The sequence below is a fragment of the Trachemys scripta genome, chromosome 11 (assembly GCF_013100865.1).
Source record: "Trachemys scripta elegans isolate TJP31775 chromosome 11, CAS_Tse_1.0, whole genome shotgun sequence".
Lineage (NCBI taxonomy): Eukaryota > Metazoa > Chordata > Testudines > Emydidae > Trachemys > Trachemys scripta.
Window position 1 is genome coordinate 75,976,440 of NC_048308.1, and position 20,208 is coordinate 75,996,647.

Here is a 20,208-nt window from a genome sequence, read left to right on the forward strand (position 1 = left end):
GTGTGTGTGTGTGTGTGTGTGTGTGCAGACCTGCGTGACCCATGCAGGGTGTGTGTCCCCTGCGGTGTCACTATCATGCCCCCGTGTGCATAGCAGAGCCTGCAGTTGTGTCTGTGGTGCTTGCCGAGGTGTTTACGAGCTTGTGCCGGCTCCACTGGGACGCTGCCAGGAGGGAACAGGAGGCTGGGGGGGGAGCCAGCGCCAGGCCGGGGTGCAGACTAACTGCCCGTTTTTCTTGCAGTGAAGTGCAGCATCCAGTGTCTCCACGGGCGGTTCCGGGAGGAGGAATGTTCCTGCCTCTGCGACATCGGCTACGGCGGAGCGGAGTGCGGCAGTGAGTCCGGCTCCGTCACGTGGGCCCCAGCTGCTGCGGGGGGGGGGGGGGGGGGGGGGGGGGGGGGGGGGCGGTTCCCCCTACGTCCTCCGGAAAGGGACAGCTGCGGTCCCAGCCCGGTGCAGCCCTCACACTCCCTGCCAACGGGCACAGGGAGCCAGCTCGGCTCCTCCCCTCCCAGGCTGTGCCCAGAGGCCATTCCAGGCTGGGCCCCGGCGGCTCATGGGGCCTCCAAGCTGGCTGCTGACCCTGGTTCACAAGCTGGTCACTAAGGGGGGCTGCACTGCTTTCAGCACTCGGCCCCTTTGCTGGGGGCCCCGAGCTCCCCGGGGGCCCAGGACTCCAGGCAGCTGGGTCGTGGCCTCAGGTGTGCCCCTGTGCGGTTCTTTAGATTTCTTCTATCCCAGGCTGAGCAAGTGGCACCCCAATCCACTGCACCGTATCGGGCAGAGTCCGGGCCTGGCAGGGTGTGGGGGGCCTGCCCATAGTCAGCATCGGGTACGTACAGCTGTAGCCACGGCTTTGCCCCCGAATTCAAACCCATTTTCAGCAGCTGTTTATAATCAGCCCCCGCCCCAAGAGCGGCCAGGGCCAGACGTGGATCCCGGCAGACGTCCCCCTGGCCCAGGCAGAGGGGGTCCAATGGGTTCCCTAAGGGGCTAGGGCTACGCGGAGAGCAGACCCGAGAATGGGGCAGGCCTGGTTGGGGAGTAGCCCAGGATTGCGCCGTGTGCTCTCCAGTGCGTGGCCAGGTGGGCACAGAATTACTGCAGGGATGGGGGCCTTGCTGCCGGCTGCTCTTGTCTGGTTGGCATCAGCGCACTGCCGGGCTTGGGCCAGCACCTTGTGTCGCAGTTTGCATGGCTGCCTGGGTGAGTGTTAAATGCCCTCGGGGGCGGGGGTGCCTGGTTCGCCCCTCACTTTGCAAAGGTGTAAATTACTCCAGGGGAGGGGGCGCCCCCTGCTGTGCTGCAAGGCGGCTGGTTGGTTGTAATTTGTTGCTCTTCTGCCCGTCCCTCCCTGTTCTGGAGACGGCTGCTCAGTCTCGCCTCCTGCCTCCCTCCCGGTCCCAGCTGCTGGCTAGAAATGAGACCAAGTTGCAGATGTGATGCTCCCCAGCAGTGGCTGGACCTGCTCAGCCTAGTTGGCCCATCGCTGGCCGGGTCAGAGCTGAACAAAATAGTCCAGGGGATACGTGCTGCTGTTAAATGAACCCCCTGGTTGCCCAAGGGGAGGGGCTGAATGGTGCCACACTTATGGGGCTGAACAAACTTCCCCCAAACGTCTGACTACCAGTGCGGGCTCCTCTAAGAGTTGCTGACCTGCCTGATGCAAAGGCTGCTGGGCCGGAGTAATGCCTGGTGTAAGAGTGACGCCCTGTGGGGAGACCAGAGCGGTGCATGATCCCAGTCCTTCCGGCTCCATGTCCTACACGCCCGGCTTGCTGGGCTGAGGAGAGTTACAGGGCGGGTTACATGTTCCTGGAGGTTTCATCACATGACAGAATCTTTCATTAAAGATTAATCTGTAATTCCTGGAGGCTGCAGGCCAGTCCTGGAGGGTTGGCAGCCCTAGTTACGGGTAAGAGCCTGGCTGCTGAGTGACGGACTTTCTCTCCAGCAGGCAGAGTCCCTGGGGTTAAAGCAGGGACTGATCCTTCCCTCTCTTTCCTCTCACAGCGAAGGTTCAGTTCCCTTTGCACACCTGCGACCTGAGGATAGACGGGGACTGCTTCATGGTTTCCTCTGAGGCAGACACGTACTATGGAGCCAAAATAAAATGCCAGGTAACCCCCATCAGCCCTTGTGCTGCAGGCAACAGACCCAGTTCATAGAGAGAGCCAGAAACCAGGGCTAGACCCTACTCCTTCCAGTCCCAAAACACAGGCCACAACGGCTTGACCTAAAGGAGAACTCCTGAGCTGCTAGGAGTAGTAGGTCTCTTACCTTTTCTGTGGTGCGTCCAGTAGAGGGCAGCCTCACTCACTCATGCAGACAGAGCTAGTGCGTTGCTTAGGAAACCACATTGGATAATATTTCAGTCCGGGGACAGGGGAATGAAATCCAGGCTTGTGCTAACATGCTCTGGGGAGGGGGCTTCGCTCTTTCCCACCAGCCCTGCGGTCTCTTCAGTCCCCAAGGCCCCACGTTTTATAAGGAACGCAGGGATCTGGATTCACTCGGGACCTCAGGCGGTCTCCAGTGGCTCCTCAAACCACTGCATGGCAGGGGCTGAGCACGTGGTGGGCACGATACAAACTGTGGTGGTTTCCGAATTGCGAATTGTGAGCAAATGTTACACGATGCCCCTGGGCGGATGAAAGAGACCAGGGTGCAGGCAGCGTGGCCTGCTGGTCACGGCCGGGCTGTGTCCACACGCTAAGGCCAGCCACGGGGCGCTAGTCAGCGAGCAGGGATGGGAGGAATCGAGCGAGGGTCAGAGCGAAGCTGGGTCGGAGACTGGAGAACAGGCAGCAGGATGGGGTCTGGAGTCACAGCGGGCCAGACAGCCTGCTAGGCACCCTCCCCGGTTACATAGGGAGCATGGGCCAATCAGAGGCTGCAGGGTGCTGTCACCTGCGGCGCCTACTCTCGGCAGTGCTCCGGGGCTGGGCTCTGGCTGGCCTGGCGGTGGTGTGGGAGTGGCAGCCGGCCCACGTTCTGTACACCCCGGTGCTAGTCCCGTGGTCCTGGCAGAAGGGCTTGGACCTGGAGCCTCTGGCTCAAACAGCCTCTGCAGTGTAACTAAAAGAGCCCCCCTCGAGCCGGCTTGTTAATGGCTTCCTGTGGGGGACAGCACGCCCCGGGAGCGGGGCTGGGTGTCACGAGCCACCCTGGCCTGCGGCGGCATGTCCCACCTGACCATTGACCCTGGCGAGCCGAGGGGACGGGCCGCAGGAAGGGAGATCTGCGGGGGCGTCCGGGTGCAGCCCACAGCGAGACGCATCATGCCAGCCCTTCCCCCGCCCCTCAGGCTCTCGCCCCCGCGGGCCATTCCATCGATTTCACTCCCGAGTCGCCCCAGGGGGAGCGGCCAGTCCGGTTTGGCTGCCACGTGTCGCAGCCTGAGCCCTCTTCCATGGCAGGGGTTTGGGAGCGAACAGCTCAGGCCAGCTCCTCGTCTGTGGCTGGAAATTTCTCTCCATTTGCAGGCAGGATCTTGGCTTTGATCCCTGAGGCCAGTGCCGCGAGCGATTCGTGTGCACCTGGGGCAGGCGATAGACAGAGCGCCGGCTCGGAGCCCTGGGAGTTAATCTGCCCACAGGGGTGACGATCAGCTGGGAGAGCAAGTCGCTCTATCGAGTGTCCGTTCCATGAGAACAAAGCAAGCGAGCCTCTGGGCTCCCCTGGGCCACACGTGTTCACGCTGCGCAGCAGACTCAGTGCTGCTGGGAGCTTTCAGGCCCTTCGTTCCCTGTGGAAGAGAAGACGCTGGGGAAATGGACTCCTCTGCCTGCCTGGAATGGATTTGGGATACAGCTTGATGGGGATGGGGAAAGTGCACATATGGGGACTGGCCCGTCTGGGTTGCAGGATCTAAACTGGGGCTGAAGGGCAGGGTTAGCCTGTGGAGCCGGCTGGACGGATTTCGTGATTTGGGCTGTCTGGGTCTGATCCCCTGCAGGAGAAAGGAGCCAGGCTGGCCCAGATCACAAATCAGAAAGTGCAGGACATTCTGGCCTTTTACCTGGGGCGTTTGGAACCCACCAATGAGGTGACAGAGCCGGATTTTGAGACCCGGAACTTCTGGATTGGTGAGTGGCTGCAGTTTTTGCTGCGGAACGACAGCTGGAGCCCCAGGGCTGGGACAGGACTTTCCAGAGGCAAGGAGGAGGTGATCGCGGCCCCAGAGACCTTGCAGGCTGGGTCCCAGCCCGGAGGGAGGACAATGCAGTCTGTCCTAGCGCTGCCGGCAGAGAGTGCAAGGTCACCCTGGCGGGATCCCGAGGCGGGTGCAGAGCTCTGTGCTGTGTGCAAAGGCTGGAGTCCCGTCTTTCCAACTTTGAAAAGTCCTCGCTGCGATTGTAGGGCAGCACCTAGGTACAGTAAAATCCAGCCCCGCTTTCCGGATCACATGCCCTAAGTGATCACAGTCCTGGCATCTCCACAGAGCTTGTCGTCTTCAAAGTGCTCTGCAGACAGGAGCTAATGAATGAACTCGGTTGCGGTTGTTTCTGAGGGGCAGAGTTGCTCATGGGGTGATGTTCTCCCTCAGGCTGCTGATGGAAGTGCTGCTGTCTGATAATACTTAGCATTAACCCTCCCCAGCCCCCCAGGAGGGAGGTATCTGTGTTTCACAACTGGGGAAACCAAGGCACAGCGGGGCCATGACTTGCCAGGGGTCACCCTGGGAGTCGGGATTAGAACTCAGGATATCTTGACACCTCAGCCTGGAGTCACTGGGCCAAACCATGCTGCCTCGCTGTTGGGACTGGGTCGAAGTTACCCACTGGCAGCCTTGGGAGATGGTGGCTCAGCGGGGGGGATTGGAAAGGGTGTGTGAGCAGCAGGGACAGCTGCAGGAGTTTGGCTCGGGTGAGAGGCTGGGAACCCGCACCCAGCTACAGCTGCCACACTGTGCCCTCCGTGGGGGCTGGCCCCGGGGCTGGCCTGTGGGGTATTCGCAATGCAATGCCCTCTGAGTGTGAGGGAGCTCGAGGTGGGGAGGGGGGATGGGCCCCGTCTCTCTAGGGGCCGGGCACAGGGCATTGGAACTAGCCCAGAGGCTGCCACGCACAGCAAGGTGTTTGGCTTGCTAGAGGCATTGAGCGTGCAGCCCCGGCTGTTTGAGTCGGCAGAGCCCACGTGCGGCTTCGCAGTGCAGGCAAGTTCAGAGCTGGGAGTGTGATACAATCTTAACTTCCTGATGGCAGCAGGGACAGAACAAAGTCCCCTGAGCTAATGGAGAATCGCTGCTAGCAGCGTGGGGCTCGTGACACACAGCTCAGCCGCAGGGGCACAGATCCCTCGCGGTTCATGGCCCTGCGGTCGCTGTGCTGCTGGGGCTGCTCACTCACATGGACAGCCAGCCCTGCTCCTCGGCGGAGATGCAGCCAATGGGGACTTGTGTGATGAGACTCAGGCCCAGCGCTGTGGTGGTGCGCAGCTGCCGCTGTGCCCCTGTGGACTGGAGCCCCAGGACGTCCCCTGTGCTCTCTCGTTTAGGTTTGACCTATAAAACATCCAAGGATTTGTTCCGCTGGGACACCGGCGCCCAGCACTCCTTCACCAGCTTCGCGTTCGGCCAGCCAGACAGCCAGCGGTAAGTGACCAGGGCAGGGGCTGCTGCTACTCCTGCTTGGTCCAAGGCCCGATGGCACCGAGCCCGCCGGCGGCACCTGTCAATATTTATTCGCTGTAGTGCAGGAGAACCTAGAAACGCCAGTCATGGCCCAAGCCCCCAGTGTGCCAAGCAGTGTACGAACACAGAACAAAGAGCTGGTCCCTGCCCCCAGATCCTGCACCCCGTGCTCTCCTCCTGGGCATGGGATCGCGCTTCTCTCTGCCCTAGGTTCCTGCACCCCCTGCTCCCCTCCTGTCTTGGGACAGCTCTCCTCTGCTCTGGGACTCCTGCACCCCCTCCTCCTGTTCTGGGACAGGAACCACTCTCTGTGCTCGGGGACTCCTGCACCACGTGCTCCCATAGTCCCCTCCGGGCCTGGGACTGCTCTCCTCTGCTCTGGGACTCCTGCCCCCACTATTCCCCTCCCAGGGTTGGGACAGCTGTTCTCTCTGCTCTGGGACTCCTGCATCCCCTGCTCCCCTCCCGGGCATGGGACAGCTCTCCTCTGCTCTGGGACTCCTGCACCCCCTGCTCCCCTCCGGGCCTGGGACAGCTCTCCTCTGCTCTGGGACTCCTGCCCCCACTATTCCCCTCCCGGGGCTGGGAACGCTTCCCTCTCTGCTCTGGGTCTCCTGCACCCCTGCTCCCCTCCCGGGCATGGGACCGCTGTCCTCTCTGCTCTGGGATTCCTGCACCCCGTGCTCCCGTTCTGGGCCTTGGACCGACGTCCTCTGCTCTGTGTCTCAGGTTTGGGAACTGTGTTGAGCTCCAGGCATCAGCCGCCTTCAACTGGAATGACCAGCGCTGCAAGACGCGAAACCGCTACATCTGCCAGTTTGGTGAGTGGCCCAGCTTCTCTCCTCTCCCTCGCCCGTAACCCGCTCTGCGTGGGGAGGGGCATGCAGGCATTGAGCCAGCTGCTGGCTAGTGCTTGGGTGGCAGGCCTGTGCGCTGTGCTAGCGCCCCTTAGCCCTGAACTGCAGCATCCCAGACAGCTCTGCCAATGCCCCTCGGCCCTCGCATACAGCCCCTGCTGGGCTCCCTACACATATGGCTCTGCCGATGCCCTTCCGCCTGAAATGCCAGCCTTGGGCTCCCCATTCACAGCTCTGCCGATGCCCCCCATCCCAACATGCAGGCCCTGTCCTGGGCTCCCAGCCCCCACAGATCTGCTGATGTCCCTCATCCCTGACCTGTAGTCCCCAGCTATTCCAGGCCTGGGTAACCCAGGGCAGTACTCTCGTTAGTGGTCTTGGCAGAGAATGAGCCACCTCTTACCCGTAGAGTTGGTCCCTACAAGAGGCATGGTGGCCGGGCAGCATGGAAGTAGTTTGCACGGCTGCTGCCCTTCCTGTGCCCAGTCTGGTTAACAGGCCCCTGGATCGCTGCCCAGCACCGCAGTCACCAACAATTCATTTCAAAGTTTTAAAACAGCCCTTTCCTGGATCTGAACTGTGCCACGGGAACTGATGCACGTTGCCCAGGTCTAGGCTGGTTCGCAGGAGGGCGAGCGTGGCTGGGTGCCGGCTGGCACACACCTGCCTGGTCTGTCCCCATTACCCAGTCTGGGTGCGCTAGCTACATAGTGCCCAATTACCATTTTATCTAGGGCAGCGGTTCTCAAACTGTGGGTCAGGACCCCATTTTAATGGGGTTGCCAGGGCTGGCTTAGACTTGCTGGGGCCTGGGGCCGAAGCCTGAGCCCCACTACCCGGGACAGAAGCCTGAGGGCCCCAGCCCTGGGCGGCTGGGCTCAGGTTATAGGTCCCCCGCCTGGGTCTGAAGCCCTTGAGCTTCGGCTTTTCCCCCCACCTCCTGGGGCTTTGGCTTTGGCCGCCCCAGGCGATGCAGCGGGGCTCAGGCAGGCTCAGGCTTCGGTCCCCCCTCCTGGGGTCATGTAGTAATTTTTGTTGTCAGAAGGGGGTCATGGGGCAATGAAGTTTGAGACCCCCCCGATCTGGGGTAATGTGTGCATTGTGCCTCCTCTAGGGGCTAGTGCACATAAAGGATAACAGCCTACTATTGCTGTTAGCTCATGGAGTTAGGGCTCCCATGACGTGCTGGGGTGGATCTGGGGGTTCTGTTGTTATGGGGCCCGGCTGGCTGGCCGTGGGCTGCGGGCCCGACCCTGGCGAGGTAGCACTAACGCTGGCTGTGATCCTTTGCAGCTCAGGAACACATCTCCCTGTGGCAGCCGGAGCCCTGAGCCCGCACAGCTTCCAGCTGCTGGGTGGTGGGTGCGGCGTCGCCTCCAGCCCGCACGCAGCTTGAGAGAAAGAATCCGTTGCCCCTGTTCTGCCGGGTCCTCTCCAGCTCCCCGGGCGCTCAGCCCATCCCAGCCACGCTGACACCCCTCTCTGAGGGCCGGGCGCCGGAGGTGGCACCAGGACCTGCCGAGCGCTCAGGGAGAGAGCGCTTCCCGGGCTGCCCTTCCAGCGGTGACGTGGGGGGGCCAGATCAACCCGCACAGCTGCTTCAGGGACCCTGACTCCACCAGAGCCATCGCGGTCGAGCCAGGTGGGGGTCTCTGGGGTGCATCCCAGCCCCTTGTCCACGGAACAGCCCCGAGCGCCTGTAAAATAGCCCCTCTCTCACACGTGGCTGCTGGGGCAAGGGCAGCTGCTTCGTGTCCCCACCCCCTTCCTCCGGGGCGTGATGGCACGTCAGTGCAGGGAGCCCCTCGCTTCCCCCGGCTGGGCCAGAGGGAGCAGGGCACCCCCCGGTGGTAACCCCCAGTCCATAGCGCTGCGGCCCTGAGACGGGAGTCGCTGGCGGGAGCGGACTGGGGAGCTGAGTGGCACAGAGCAAGAGGGTGCCTGTCCCGCCTAGAGCTGGCAGTGCTCTGCCAGGGCTGTGGGGTGCGGGGCGGGGCCCCAGGAATCACAGCCGAGACGTGCCCTGCAAAGAAGGCAGATGTGGCTGCCGGGTCTAGGCCTCGGTGTCCAGTCACTAGCCAGGGCCATCCCGCCTCCCGCTGCAGCTCGGCTGCAAGGGGCAGCCTTCCCTGGGCAGGCAGGTGCAGCGTGGCCACACTCTCGGCCCCACGCCCCTTCACTGTGCCAGTCAGTCCCACCACGGCTCAGCGCTAACGAAGCTGGCTAGCTCCGGTACCGACCCGCTAACCTAGCAGAGCAGGGCTCTGACCTCCCCTAGGCCTAGAGGCTTTTTGGTTCAGGCCTGTTCCTTCGCCCTGTGTAGCATGCGCTCCGGCCGGGGGCGCTGTCTAGGCGACACGAACTCTTCCCGCTGTTTGAGAGCTGGGGCTGTTCTAATAAAGCCGTCTGTCCCTCCTGCTGCGCATGTCCTGTCTCTAGCTGCGGGGCTGGCCCGGGTGAGCGGCTGGGAGCCACCCGCCTTGGCGTGAGGCAAAAGGAGGAGAAAAATGGGGAGTGGTGGAAGCAAAAGCCAGGGGCCCTCCTCAGCCTGTCACCTGCTCCCTGCTGCAATCATCTCTCCTACCACTTCCCACTGGCATCCTACGCTGGGACAGGGCTCCCACTCCTGCCTGCCATCCCAGGGCTCTGCTCGCCTGCCCCCTAAGCTGTCCCAGCTGGGCAAGGAACCGCTCTGCAAAGAGCTGCGTGTGGCCAGGGCCCCAGGGAATGGGAAGGCCCCAGAGCACAGCAGACCTCGGCTGGGAGATCGTGAAGTGCCCTGCAAAGTAAAAGAAAGCAAGGGGGCTTGGCCATTTTCTGCTGCTGGGAGGGGGGGGGGGGGGGGGGGCTCTGCTTGGGTTTTATACTGGAAATTCAGAACCTGTCTGGCCAGGCAGCCTCGCGGGCGACTGGGGAGCTAGTGTAAACGAGGGAGGGAAAGACGAGGTTTATTATTAGCATTGGGTGGGGGTGTCTAGGATCAGGCCGTGGTGCAAGGTGCTGTACATACACACAATGCGGCCTCAGCCCCCAGGAGCTCACGACTGAAGGATTTAAAACCTCTGGTGTTTGCCACCAGCTGCTGCACTCACTGCCTCGGAACGTTTTGGAGAAGCTGTTTTGGGAGAGATTCCACGCACACACGGCCAGAGCCGGCTTTAGGAAGTGCGGGGCCCAATTCGAACAGTTTTGAGGAGGCCCCGGCAGGGATGACTGAAAAAAAAAAACACGTAAAAAAACATGTGGGGCTTGTTCTCACCGGGCGCCACTCGTAGTCTTCAGCAGTTTGTCCTTCACTTGCTCCGGGTCTTTGGTGGCACTGAAGGACCTGCTGCTGAAGTGCTGCCGAAGACCCAGAGCGAGTGAAGGACCCGCCGCTGAAGTGCCGCCGAAGACCCGGAGCGCTGCCGGGTGAGTAAAAATTAAAAAGGAGCCTCTAGCCAGGGAAGGGATTCTCGGCCACTTGTCCCCATCCCCGGCGGCCCTGCCACTGGGCGCAGGGCCCTCTTAGGCGTGGGGCCCGATTCGGGGGAATTGGTGGAATTGGCCTAAAGCCGGCCCTGCACACAGCATACCCCCAGGGACGGCCAAGCTAACCCCGTCGCCGGCTATTTCGAAGCAGGAAAGGGCTAAAAGCTCAATTTAAAAAACCCAAACTAAACCTGCTGGCCAGCTAACTGTGACATTGGCATTAGTCCAGCCCAGTGCCTGGCTCACTGCCTGGGGGTAGGACCCGGGGGGGGAAAGGGGGGGGTATATGATGAAGTTGTGGGTAGGGTCAGGGGAAATGTTTTTCATCTGAAACATTTTTCCCCTCTGAAAAATGCAGCTTCAGGTCAACCGAACCGATTGGCTAATTCACGGTGAACTTGCCGAATCAGTCAGGGGAAAAGCCCTGAACCCTCGGCAAAGATTGCCAAAAACATTACATTTCCCCCCACGTCAACATGATTTTTAGATGAAATTTCCTTCAATGTTATTACAAAAAATTAAAAACCTTTTAAAAGGTTCATAAAATAAATGAAACATTTTGTTTGGTCTGACACCCCCCCCCAAACCTGTCCATTTTGGGTCACCCTCCTGCCAGCCCCCCATGCAGCCAGGCTGCCCCCTGCATCTTCCAAGGACTCAGTGCAAACACCAGCACTTCACCGTTTAGAACGCGCTGCACAAACCAAATCATTCTCTGTCGTTTCCTTGTGGGGGGGGGGGTCCAGAGGAGAGTGCAAAGGTGCCAGTGGGGGAACCCCACATGGGAGCAGGGGAGCTACCCCAAAGGAGCAGGGGTCCTGGTGTCTATCAATAAAAATGCAGAAAAATACACATGACGGGATCCCCCCGGGGTGCAGCCTGGGACTGTGGGATCTCTGTGCCCCCTGAACTCTCCCCAGCCTGGGCTGTCTCTCACAATGCCTTGCTAGGGACCAGCAGCAAACCCCTCCAGGCACATGATCACTCAGCACGACCACATGTGGAGCCCCACACCCAGCTAGATTGCATGAATGCTCCCAGAGCCGCTCGTGAATCACCCAGAAAAAGGCATCAGAGCCAAATCCCCCCCAGCTCCCCGCACTGTACCCCAAGGAATGTATCATCTTGCCCTGCTCAAGACAAGCAGTGCAAATGTATTAATTGGTTCCCCATTTCAGCAATGGAAAGTGGATATACACCAGCCTTTGTACCCTGAGCAGATTTGCCACACACTTCATACAAACTCCCTGGTAAAGATAAACAATTCAACCAACGTATTGACTGTAAAAGGAAGATTTTAATTGATATTAAGTGACAGGCAAAAAGTCAGAGTGGTTAACAAAATAAAATAAAATATAAGCACAGAGTCTAAACTCTCAACCCTATTCGGTAGCATCTGGATGAAGCACAATTCTCCTAACTTCACAGGCACGAATGATACACATCTATGGCTAGAGAAATGTCTCCGGCAGATCGTAACCTTTCCCCTGCTACCTTACAAGCCGTGCTTTGTATGTTCGCCCACGCTTATATACAGATGAGGAATACGGGAGTTCCAGGACGCTCCCCCAAGGTACAGAATGTCACAACACACCCAGGAAGATGTCAGTGAATTGTTTCTCACTAGACCATTGTTCACCCTGCCCCACTAGCCCTTCGGGCAGCCTCCACCTCTGTCCAGTGCAAACCCGGCTTCAGGGCTGGGAATCCAGCACCGCCACCAGCCTTTAAAACATCCAGTTTAAAGGGACACGTTCTCCCAAGGCAGCGGAACAGTCCAATGCCACACAAGAATGGGGGAGTAGGACCCGGCGCAGGGGGCATCAGGATTTTTAATACCACCCTCTTGTGAAGAGTGATAATGCAAGGAAATGACCCGTGTGTGGACTGCAAGTTGGGGCTGCTGACCCTACTGGCTGCCAATCCAGATCAGAGGTCCTGATCCGACTCCCCAGTCACAGAACTGGAGTTTTCCCACTGGGCTCTGGAGCCACCAGAATGGTTCCTACATGCCGGCCAGTGCGTCTGAGAGCGCAGTGTGTGCGTCTCCTCTTGAACAGGCCGCAGCAGCGCTGAGAACGGATGGCTGCTGGCTCAGTTCTCAGCAGCGGCCGGGTGCAGGACACAGAAAGCAAAGGCATGGTAGAGCCCTCGCTGCCTACACCACAGGATCCGCACATTAGACAGGGGGATGATAACAACACCCAGCCCATGGCTAACACTCTTCATCAGCAGATCTCAAAGTACTTCACAAGGGGGGGGGGGAGTAGCCTTATCATTTTACACATGGGGAAACTGAGGCACCAGCAGAGCCAGGAACCAAAGCCAGCTCTCCCAAATCCTAGTGCAGAGCTCTAGCCACTCAGCCACGCTGCACTTTGACTCCAGTTTCTCCTATAGCTACCTGCAAAGCGCAGGGTTCGGCGTAGATGCCCTGATGGGAGGGCATTAACTCCAGCAAGAAACACATGGGCTCCTGCACTCAGGTCTTGCTGTTCCCTGCTGACATGGCCAACAAGGGGGCAGTTCAGGCCAAGTGCACTGAGAGCTGAGATCACCCGCTGCCCACAGAAGGGGACAGCTGTTGGTCACTAACTCCTTGGCCAGGATTAGTACCGGTGCACCAGAAGGGAAGAGCGTCTGTGGCTCGTGGCACTAGCCACCCCAAGGGCCTGCATCTCCCTGCTGAGAGCACTTCCTAGTAAGAACCCCAGCGCCTCCAGCAATGGGCCCGTAAAACCAAGCCTCCATCCCAGCAAGCCCATGAGAGCCAGGCAGCAATTAACAAAGGGCCAAACCCAAACAGCAGGTGGCTAGGCCAGAACTTCCCTGTGAAGGGCCCAGTTCTGCTCTCACTCGGGTAACGCCACTGAAATCAGCAGCTGTTCCACCCCCAGGTGCATGGCAACAGCCCCTCCGTCTGTCGCAGGGGCACCCACCCAGCCTCAGGCAGGACTGGGGTGGCACTGGCTTGGGCACGATGAAGCTGCATCATCTGGGCACGGAGCTAGGCAGTGCTGGGCCCAGCCGCTGGATCTCGGGGAACGCCTGGGGGGAGGAGAGGCTCCTCTCTGCCCGTGGGGACTGAGAACAAGGGCTGGCATCTCCCCCCCCCAGCCCTTGCTGTCCATTCCCCTGGCCCCCATGGTGAGACCTGCAGTGATTCTCCAGGCAGGGACACGGCCCCGCCCAGCTGCGGTGAGGGACTGACCTGGAGGGGCAGGGGGTGGCTGCCCGGTGTGAGCGCGACACACAGACGGCCTGGGGGCAATGCCCAGGGCGCCCCAAGGTGGGGGGATGCCCAGGGAGGTTATGCCCAGCTGCTGCTCTGACAAGCTGTGGGTGTTTGGGGTGGGAGCTGCTGCCTGAGGAGAAGCTGGGCCGCCGGGTCACGGGAACAGCCGAGCTTGCTTGTGCTCCTTCTACACTGAGCGTCACAGGCTGCCCCCGGCTGCCCCCTCCCAACGGCACCGCCTGGGCTCTCCAAACGCCACGGGATGCCGAGGGCGCGGCTGGGGCAGGGTCACCCATGGCCTGGTACACGTCTCTCTCCCCGCCCCCTGCCGCTCACACTCCCGGTGCTCTGGAGGGACCCACGAGGCCCAGCGCAGCCAGCCAGGCTGTCTGCAGTGCCAGATACAAAGCCCACCTCGGGGTATAATCTGTTCACATGCACCAGTGCAGGAATTCCCCCAAACCCGGGCAGTAAAACCATTCTCGACAAACTCACAGGAACCGTATAAAGGTACAACCCCTTCCCTGCTTCAGGGCCAGCGCCTCCCGCTCCCCAGTGTTCACAGCCGCGCTGCGGTCCCAGTTCCTTGGGCCCCATCCAGGCCCCCCTGCCGGACAGTGGCCAGTCTCCTGACTCCACCCTGCCCCCAGGGCAGGTACCCCACAAGACAGCTTCCCCTGCCTGGGAGTCCCACCCCTGGCCAGGACACGCCCATCCCCTTGCACCCAGCCTTGGCTTCCACTGGAAGCCAAGCCAACCTGGATCTTCCCTTTTGCTGAGGGGCAACTGCCCAGGCCGTCCCCTCAGCAGGGCCCCAGCTTGGGGCAGTTCTCCGCAGCGGTTCTGTGCCCGCCCATCTGAACCCAGCTCTCCCTGGCAGCTCTCGGCAGCTCTTCCCTCTTGCTGCTCCTCTCAGGCCGGTCTCTGTCTCACCTGCCAGTCTCCTGGGCTGACCCCGTCTCCTCCCGGCCGGGGCCCAGGTGCCCTCTCTTCAGCCCAGCCGGGGCTCAGCTGACCACTCACAGGTGCGCTTGGCTCTTTCCCACGCCCCACCCCAATGGTGAGCTGCCCTCCCCGTGGACAGGAGACCTGGCCTTGGGCTGGGGCCCTGGCTACACACAATCAAACTCTGCACCACCCGCGTCACCTCTGACACAGCCCATGAGATAACAGGCACCAGTGCCACGGTGCAGCGGGCGGCCCTGAGCATGGAGCACCTTCCCTGATCTGACGCTCACAGACACTGCAGGCCGGGGCTAGGGTGACCAGACAGCAAGTGTGAAAAATCGGGACGGGGGTGGGGGGTAATAGGCGCTTATATAAGACAAAGCCCCAAATATCGGGACTGTCTCTATAAAATCGGGACATCTGGTCACCCTAGCCGGGGCTAATGTCAGAGCCCAGACGTTCATGGCAGCCACCTGGGCGCTGGCCACAAGGCCAGTACATTTCAGGAGCCCTTTGTCCTTTGATGGGAAGGGTGGGATGGTTTCCTCCCTCCAAATCCCCAGACGTGGATGGGGTCCCTGGGGCCCTGCCCCCCCGGCTGCCCTGGGTAATTAAGGCAGACTCTGATGGGAAGAGACAACATTTCAAGGACCTCACTTGGAGGCAAGCGGGGGAGGAAGGTGAGGCGAGGGGGAGGGGCGCAGTCTACTGAGGCACAAAGTCAATGACATTAGGGCCGTCTCCAAGGAGACTGGAGCACGTTGCACAGCATGTGTGCGAGCCCGGGGGCTGCTCCCCGGGGGCCCAGTGTGACTCGCGGCCCATCGCCTGACATGGCCCTGCATGGACAGGAGCTGCAACCACAGCAAGAATTCCCAACGGCTTCCTAAGCACTTTATTAGGGAGGGAGCCGCGCATCTCGTTATCCCCCGTTTGCAGCCGGGGAAACCGAGTCACTGCACTCCGGGTTGCCCCGGGCACATCTCTCCCATCATTGCTCCGGAGAGTCAGACACGCTTCATGCAGCGGAGAGTCTGTGTCATTGGGCTGTAGGTTATTTTTATAGGCCGGAGGGGGTAGCTAATGAATCTCAGGTCATTTGATTGGCGGGCCATTGTCTCAGTCCATACATAGTGAGTATGGGCTGAATGGCTTTGTTCTGCCTTTTGCAGCAGCAGCTGAATGAAAGGCGCTGGTGGCGGATTGCTCACCTGAGAAATGTTCAGCTCTCCCCACTTATTTTAGAGTCTTGTCAGTCTCAGAATACAGCCGCTGCAGTGCCGAGCCGCCTCGCTCTACTGTTCTAGTGGCCCGTTGGGCCGAGAGCAGCAGCACAAGGATGAGAGAGAGCATCAAACCTTCCTTTTGGAACATGCACGTTCATTAGCCAGGCACAAGGACACAGCTCAGCACTGGACGGGGGTAACTGGAGGCGGGTGGAGAAGATAGAAGGAAGTAGAGTCACCGGAGGTGACTGACGTAGGGGTGGGAGTGAAGAGCAGTGACAGGCCCTGGTGCCTTAGCAAGGCCCTGCCTGGGAGAGTGGCTAAGCTGGGGCCCGTGAAAGCATTAATGGCAGCGCATGTAACTGGCCTGATTTTGTTTTCACTGCATTGATCTGTTATGGGTCGTAGGGCTCCGCCTCCCTGCCATGGAGGGAGGCAGAGTTAATGCAGCACGGTAGAGGAGGTGTACACACTGCGCTCTCCATCTCAGGGCGACGTTCCTATCAGTGACAACTGTCATTCAGGCTGAAAGCACATGGCTGCTCTTTGGGTCTGGAGAAAACACCGCGGCTGGGGCCCTGCAGGAGCGGGCCTGATTCTCCACCTCCAGATTTACCGTGTACATTTGATCTTCTGGCTCCTCCTGGCATCATGCTCTGTGAAGGCCACTATTTTCCAGTCCTTCGTTCTGCAGTGGTTGTGAAGCGTTCCCTCCTGTGCTGTCTTTCTTCCCTCCTGAGTCTGTTCGTAGGCACAGCTTCAGGCTCTGGGACAAGATCTCCAGATCCTGCTGTAAGTCAGAGGGGATCTTCCCACCCTCACGGGCCTAGGCTCCTCCAGATCTGAGGACAGAAGCTAAGGAAATAAGATTCTCTTTGCATATGAGATTGTGTGTGTCTCCAGAATGGTGAGAGGCAACATAGGATCCCACTGCAGGGCGTGGCCTTAGAAACCTTTTGTAGTTCCCTAATTTCAATTAGGGAGAACATTCCATCTCATGCGTGCACCTCACTTATGGTAGCAAGGCATAAATGGGGCCCAGAAGCATTTCTTTACGGGCATTCATTGCCAGCACATCGGCTCTATCACTTCCATTTTACAAAAGGGAAACTGAGGCAGAGGACGATTCGGTGATTTGCCAGGGTCACCGGGGAGCCTGTGACAGAAGTCAAGTCTCCCAAGTCTCTGCCTGACCCTCAGAACACACTTCCTCCTCCAGGAGAATTCTGTTTGGATCACCCGGTTTTCAGGCCATGGGTTTTGGAGATTTATCCATTTGAGTTCAAATGTGGCTTGAGCAATAATCTATTCATCACAGGCAAACCAAGGGAACTGCGCACACACACACACACACACACACACACACACACACACACAGCTGAAATAATTTAAAACACTTGTGCAACAAAGAACCCCCACCTTTGTTATTCTCTTGACAGGTGAATTAGCCTCCCAAATAACTGCACAATAATCCCACTGCCCAGCCCTCCCCGCCCCCCCCCCCAGCCTTGCTGCGCTATTATCCGCTCCTGCTGTTCCCATTTTCACGGAGACTATAAAATCTTCAGGGCAGGGGATGTGTCTGACTCTGTCGTAAAGACCCCTGAGCAGCTATGGTGCTCTGTAATCAGAAATAAATAGGCAGCGGGGCACAGGCGACCTGCCGTTGGTAGGACGCATGGGAGCTCTGGTGATGGGCGATCCTGCCGCCACCCCTGGAGCTGGTTAGACGGGTGATTGCTGCCGCTGTCTGCCATGGGGCAGCTCAGTTGTCCTGTGGCGGTAGCAGAAGGAACACGCAGTTGAACCAAGCAGTGGGTGTCTGACACTCTGACACTCAGACACTGGCTGCCTGGGCTTGGAGACAGACCAAAGCAAAGATTGACCCTTATCTTCCGTCTGTGTCCTTGCAACGCCTGTGCATGAGCAGGGAAGGATTCGCTGCACTGGTCACGCCTGGCCTCTGCTTTCACACGCTGGGGCCTTGCCGAGGGGCTGCTGGGTTAGAGCTTGTCTAGGGATTTCCATGCACGGTCAAGGCCAGTGTGAGCAGCTTCTGCCCTTACCAGAGGCCTCTTCCGCCAGCACCACAGCAGCAGCCGAGCTGTACGTCTAGCAAGAGGCAGGAGGGGAGGACTTGACCTTACTAACCCAGGGCTCCTGCAGTCGCTGAAGGCACAGTCGGCCTGCCACGTGCAGCGCCAGCCACACGCCATGACATCCTCCTCAGCCACGCTGGCGCAAGAGCCCACACGGCTGCTGGCTAGTGAGTAGGGCACTGGACTGGGACTCAGGAGACCAGCTTTGCCACTGATCTGCTGGGTGACCTTGGGCAAGTTACTGCCCCATGCGGTGCCTCGGGATCCCCTCCCACTGCTGCTCTAGTTAAGTTTTAAGCCCTTCAGGGCAGGGTGTGTCTCTCTGTGCAGCACCTGAGCTTGGTAGAGCTCCAGGCACTACTGTAACTAGCAATAATAAATCATTCATGCCACTCATCGGGAAGAGCCATCCAGAAACCTGCCACGCCCAATCACTGCCCACACCCTTGCACTCCAGGACGCTTGCTCCTTCTCGCCCGCTAGGCCCTGCATCATGACGACACCTGTATCCTGGTCGCTGTTACTGGCTCAGAGTCACAGGAGGGGCAGGATACGAGACTGAGGATCCGCTGAGGTGGGAAAAGGAAATGCAGAAGAGAGTGTTGTGTGAAGGAATAGGGGATAACGTTCCTCCAGGATTAGCCCGCCCCCTGCCCTGAGCACAGAGGTGGAACTTAATGAGCAGACCCCGTATAAAAGAGGGCAGGGGAACCTTCTCCAGCAGGCAGAAGGGCCTGGGGGGATGTCCCAGCAAACCAAATGGACCTGAGGGGTGGCTGTCTGGGGAGCCCTGCAGGGCTGAGTCTCTGAGGTAAGGCTTTGTTTAAGTTCGTTAGCATATGTATTGTGCTGTTAAATTGGTCAGGAGTCCTCAAGAGGGAAGGGGTGGGGGAGACTGAAGGTGTTTTTGAGACTGTTTCTCCCCATTGGTCTGAATTATCCATGACATTCATACTGCATCACATCAAGTCCAAATCATTCGAGGAATGCCTCTGCTTGCACTGACCAGAGGATGTTTGGATTCTGATGTCAGCCCAGTTCTGCAGCCTGACAGGTATCATGTGTTGTCCCCAGTGTACACAGAATTCTTCTTTGCAGCGAAACAAGTCTAACATGCCTTAAACCAGCTGCCTCAGGACTCTACCGGGAACTTTGCTGAAAATATGTTCCTCATCTTAGCAGCGGAGCTAAGACTTATCACACATCTGCCCACCTTTATTCGAATGAAGCTCCTTCTGATCTGACAGCTCAGGCATTGTCAGTTTCACCTAGAACAATTTACAAACTTGGAGTCTAATCCTGTAAAGCCTTAATCATTTGATCAATCCCATTGAAGACAATGGACTATTTGCAAGTCTAGGATCCACTTTTGTGGTAAGAGTTTCAGGAGTCTGTTCCTATAAAGGAAGTTGAATCTCCCATTGAAATGCAACGTTGGGTACAATACCATAAAGCAGTTTAGGATACAGTTCTACTTAAAATTTGTCTTTTTAATAAGTCATATATATGCTGAAATGGCTCCTCACCCATCTCCCATATTCCATATAAACAGCCTGAAATACTACATATGTGGGAGGAAAGTGAGTAGTTAAGCACGTTGATGTTGGTATACACAAACACCCATTTCCTCACTGTACTGGAAAATATAGCTGAACTGAATTTTCTATGGAAATTGACGAAAATTTAACAGCCCCAATTGTTTGGTGTGTTAATCAGGGTGAACCTGAAAAAATTACATGCCTTCTAAGTGAAAAGAATCAGTCCACACTTACTGGAAAAAAAATTCCTTCCAGCTGGTGTTCAAAAGAGTGCTACAAGACATATACATAACCTCATGAGCAGAGGGCAGAGAGGAGACCCTCCCACATTATGACCAGCAAAATAATAATAATAATAATAATTAATAATAAAATCTCAGAGGCAGAGGTTCACAGATTTGCAAACCTAAAAAGCTGTGTTACGCTGTAAACCACCTCAGCACATACCAGGTTTATGAACATTAAAAAGTTAACTGCAAAGGAACACTGAAGCCCATTAACCTGAAAGTGTGCCAGCCAGCGTGCCCTCACTGACTTAAAGTGCAGTCATCCCTGAACAGCTAAAAATGAACCTTGCCCTTTTAGGCTAAACGGAGTCATGTCACTGGCTCCATCTCTATTGTTACGTAACAGGTAACAAAACCCCAAGGGGGCGAGGTGCTGGCACAGAGGGTCTCAGGTACATGGTGTGATTTTTCAGAATCTCTTTTGGGAATAGTCATGTACGTGAAATAGCTGGTACTTATGATTATGCTATTTCTATGCATGTATAATCTGGGTATCTGAGTTATGAATATGAGCTCTGTGTACTACATGTTTGCTCCCGTGGTAACGCCCACAAGGTGTTTAGCCAGCACATGAAGGGACAAGTCAAGTTGAACGGCCCATTAAGGAACACTTAGCTCACAATGGACCCTGGAAAACACCTGTCTGCACTGACTGGACTGTTTGTGAAGGTTCTAACAGGTGGGTGGGATGGACATGTAATTTGCCCATGTGACTCCAAACACTATCTTTCACAGTGAGAACAGATTTCCCTTCACTTGGCACTTGGCAGAAGCTGAAAGGCCCTGGCCTAGAAACATTTCCATTTTGCCTCTTTCCTGCTCCAGCCTCTGGACTATGAACATCTACTAATGGGAGCTTTCGAACCAGGGGACTGAGGACTTTAAGGTAATCCGGAGCCTTCATATTTCCTT

At 58.0% G+C, this 20,208-nt stretch overlaps 1 protein-coding gene across 1 annotated transcript; it reads left to right on the top strand.

The window, feature by feature from the left end:
• Positions 1-234: 234 nt before the first annotated feature.
• LOC117885260 (C-type lectin domain family 18 member A-like) lies at positions 235-8,907 on the top strand (the record flags this gene model as incomplete). The annotated part of the gene is made up of 6 exons (XM_034786532.1): positions 235-334; positions 2,014-2,120; positions 3,959-4,088; positions 5,500-5,596; positions 6,365-6,456; positions 7,786-8,907. Coding segments are annotated over 6 exons (564 nt in total), but the record flags the coding sequence as incomplete, so codon positions are not given.
• Between the last annotated feature and the right edge of the window lie 11,301 nt (positions 8,908-20,208).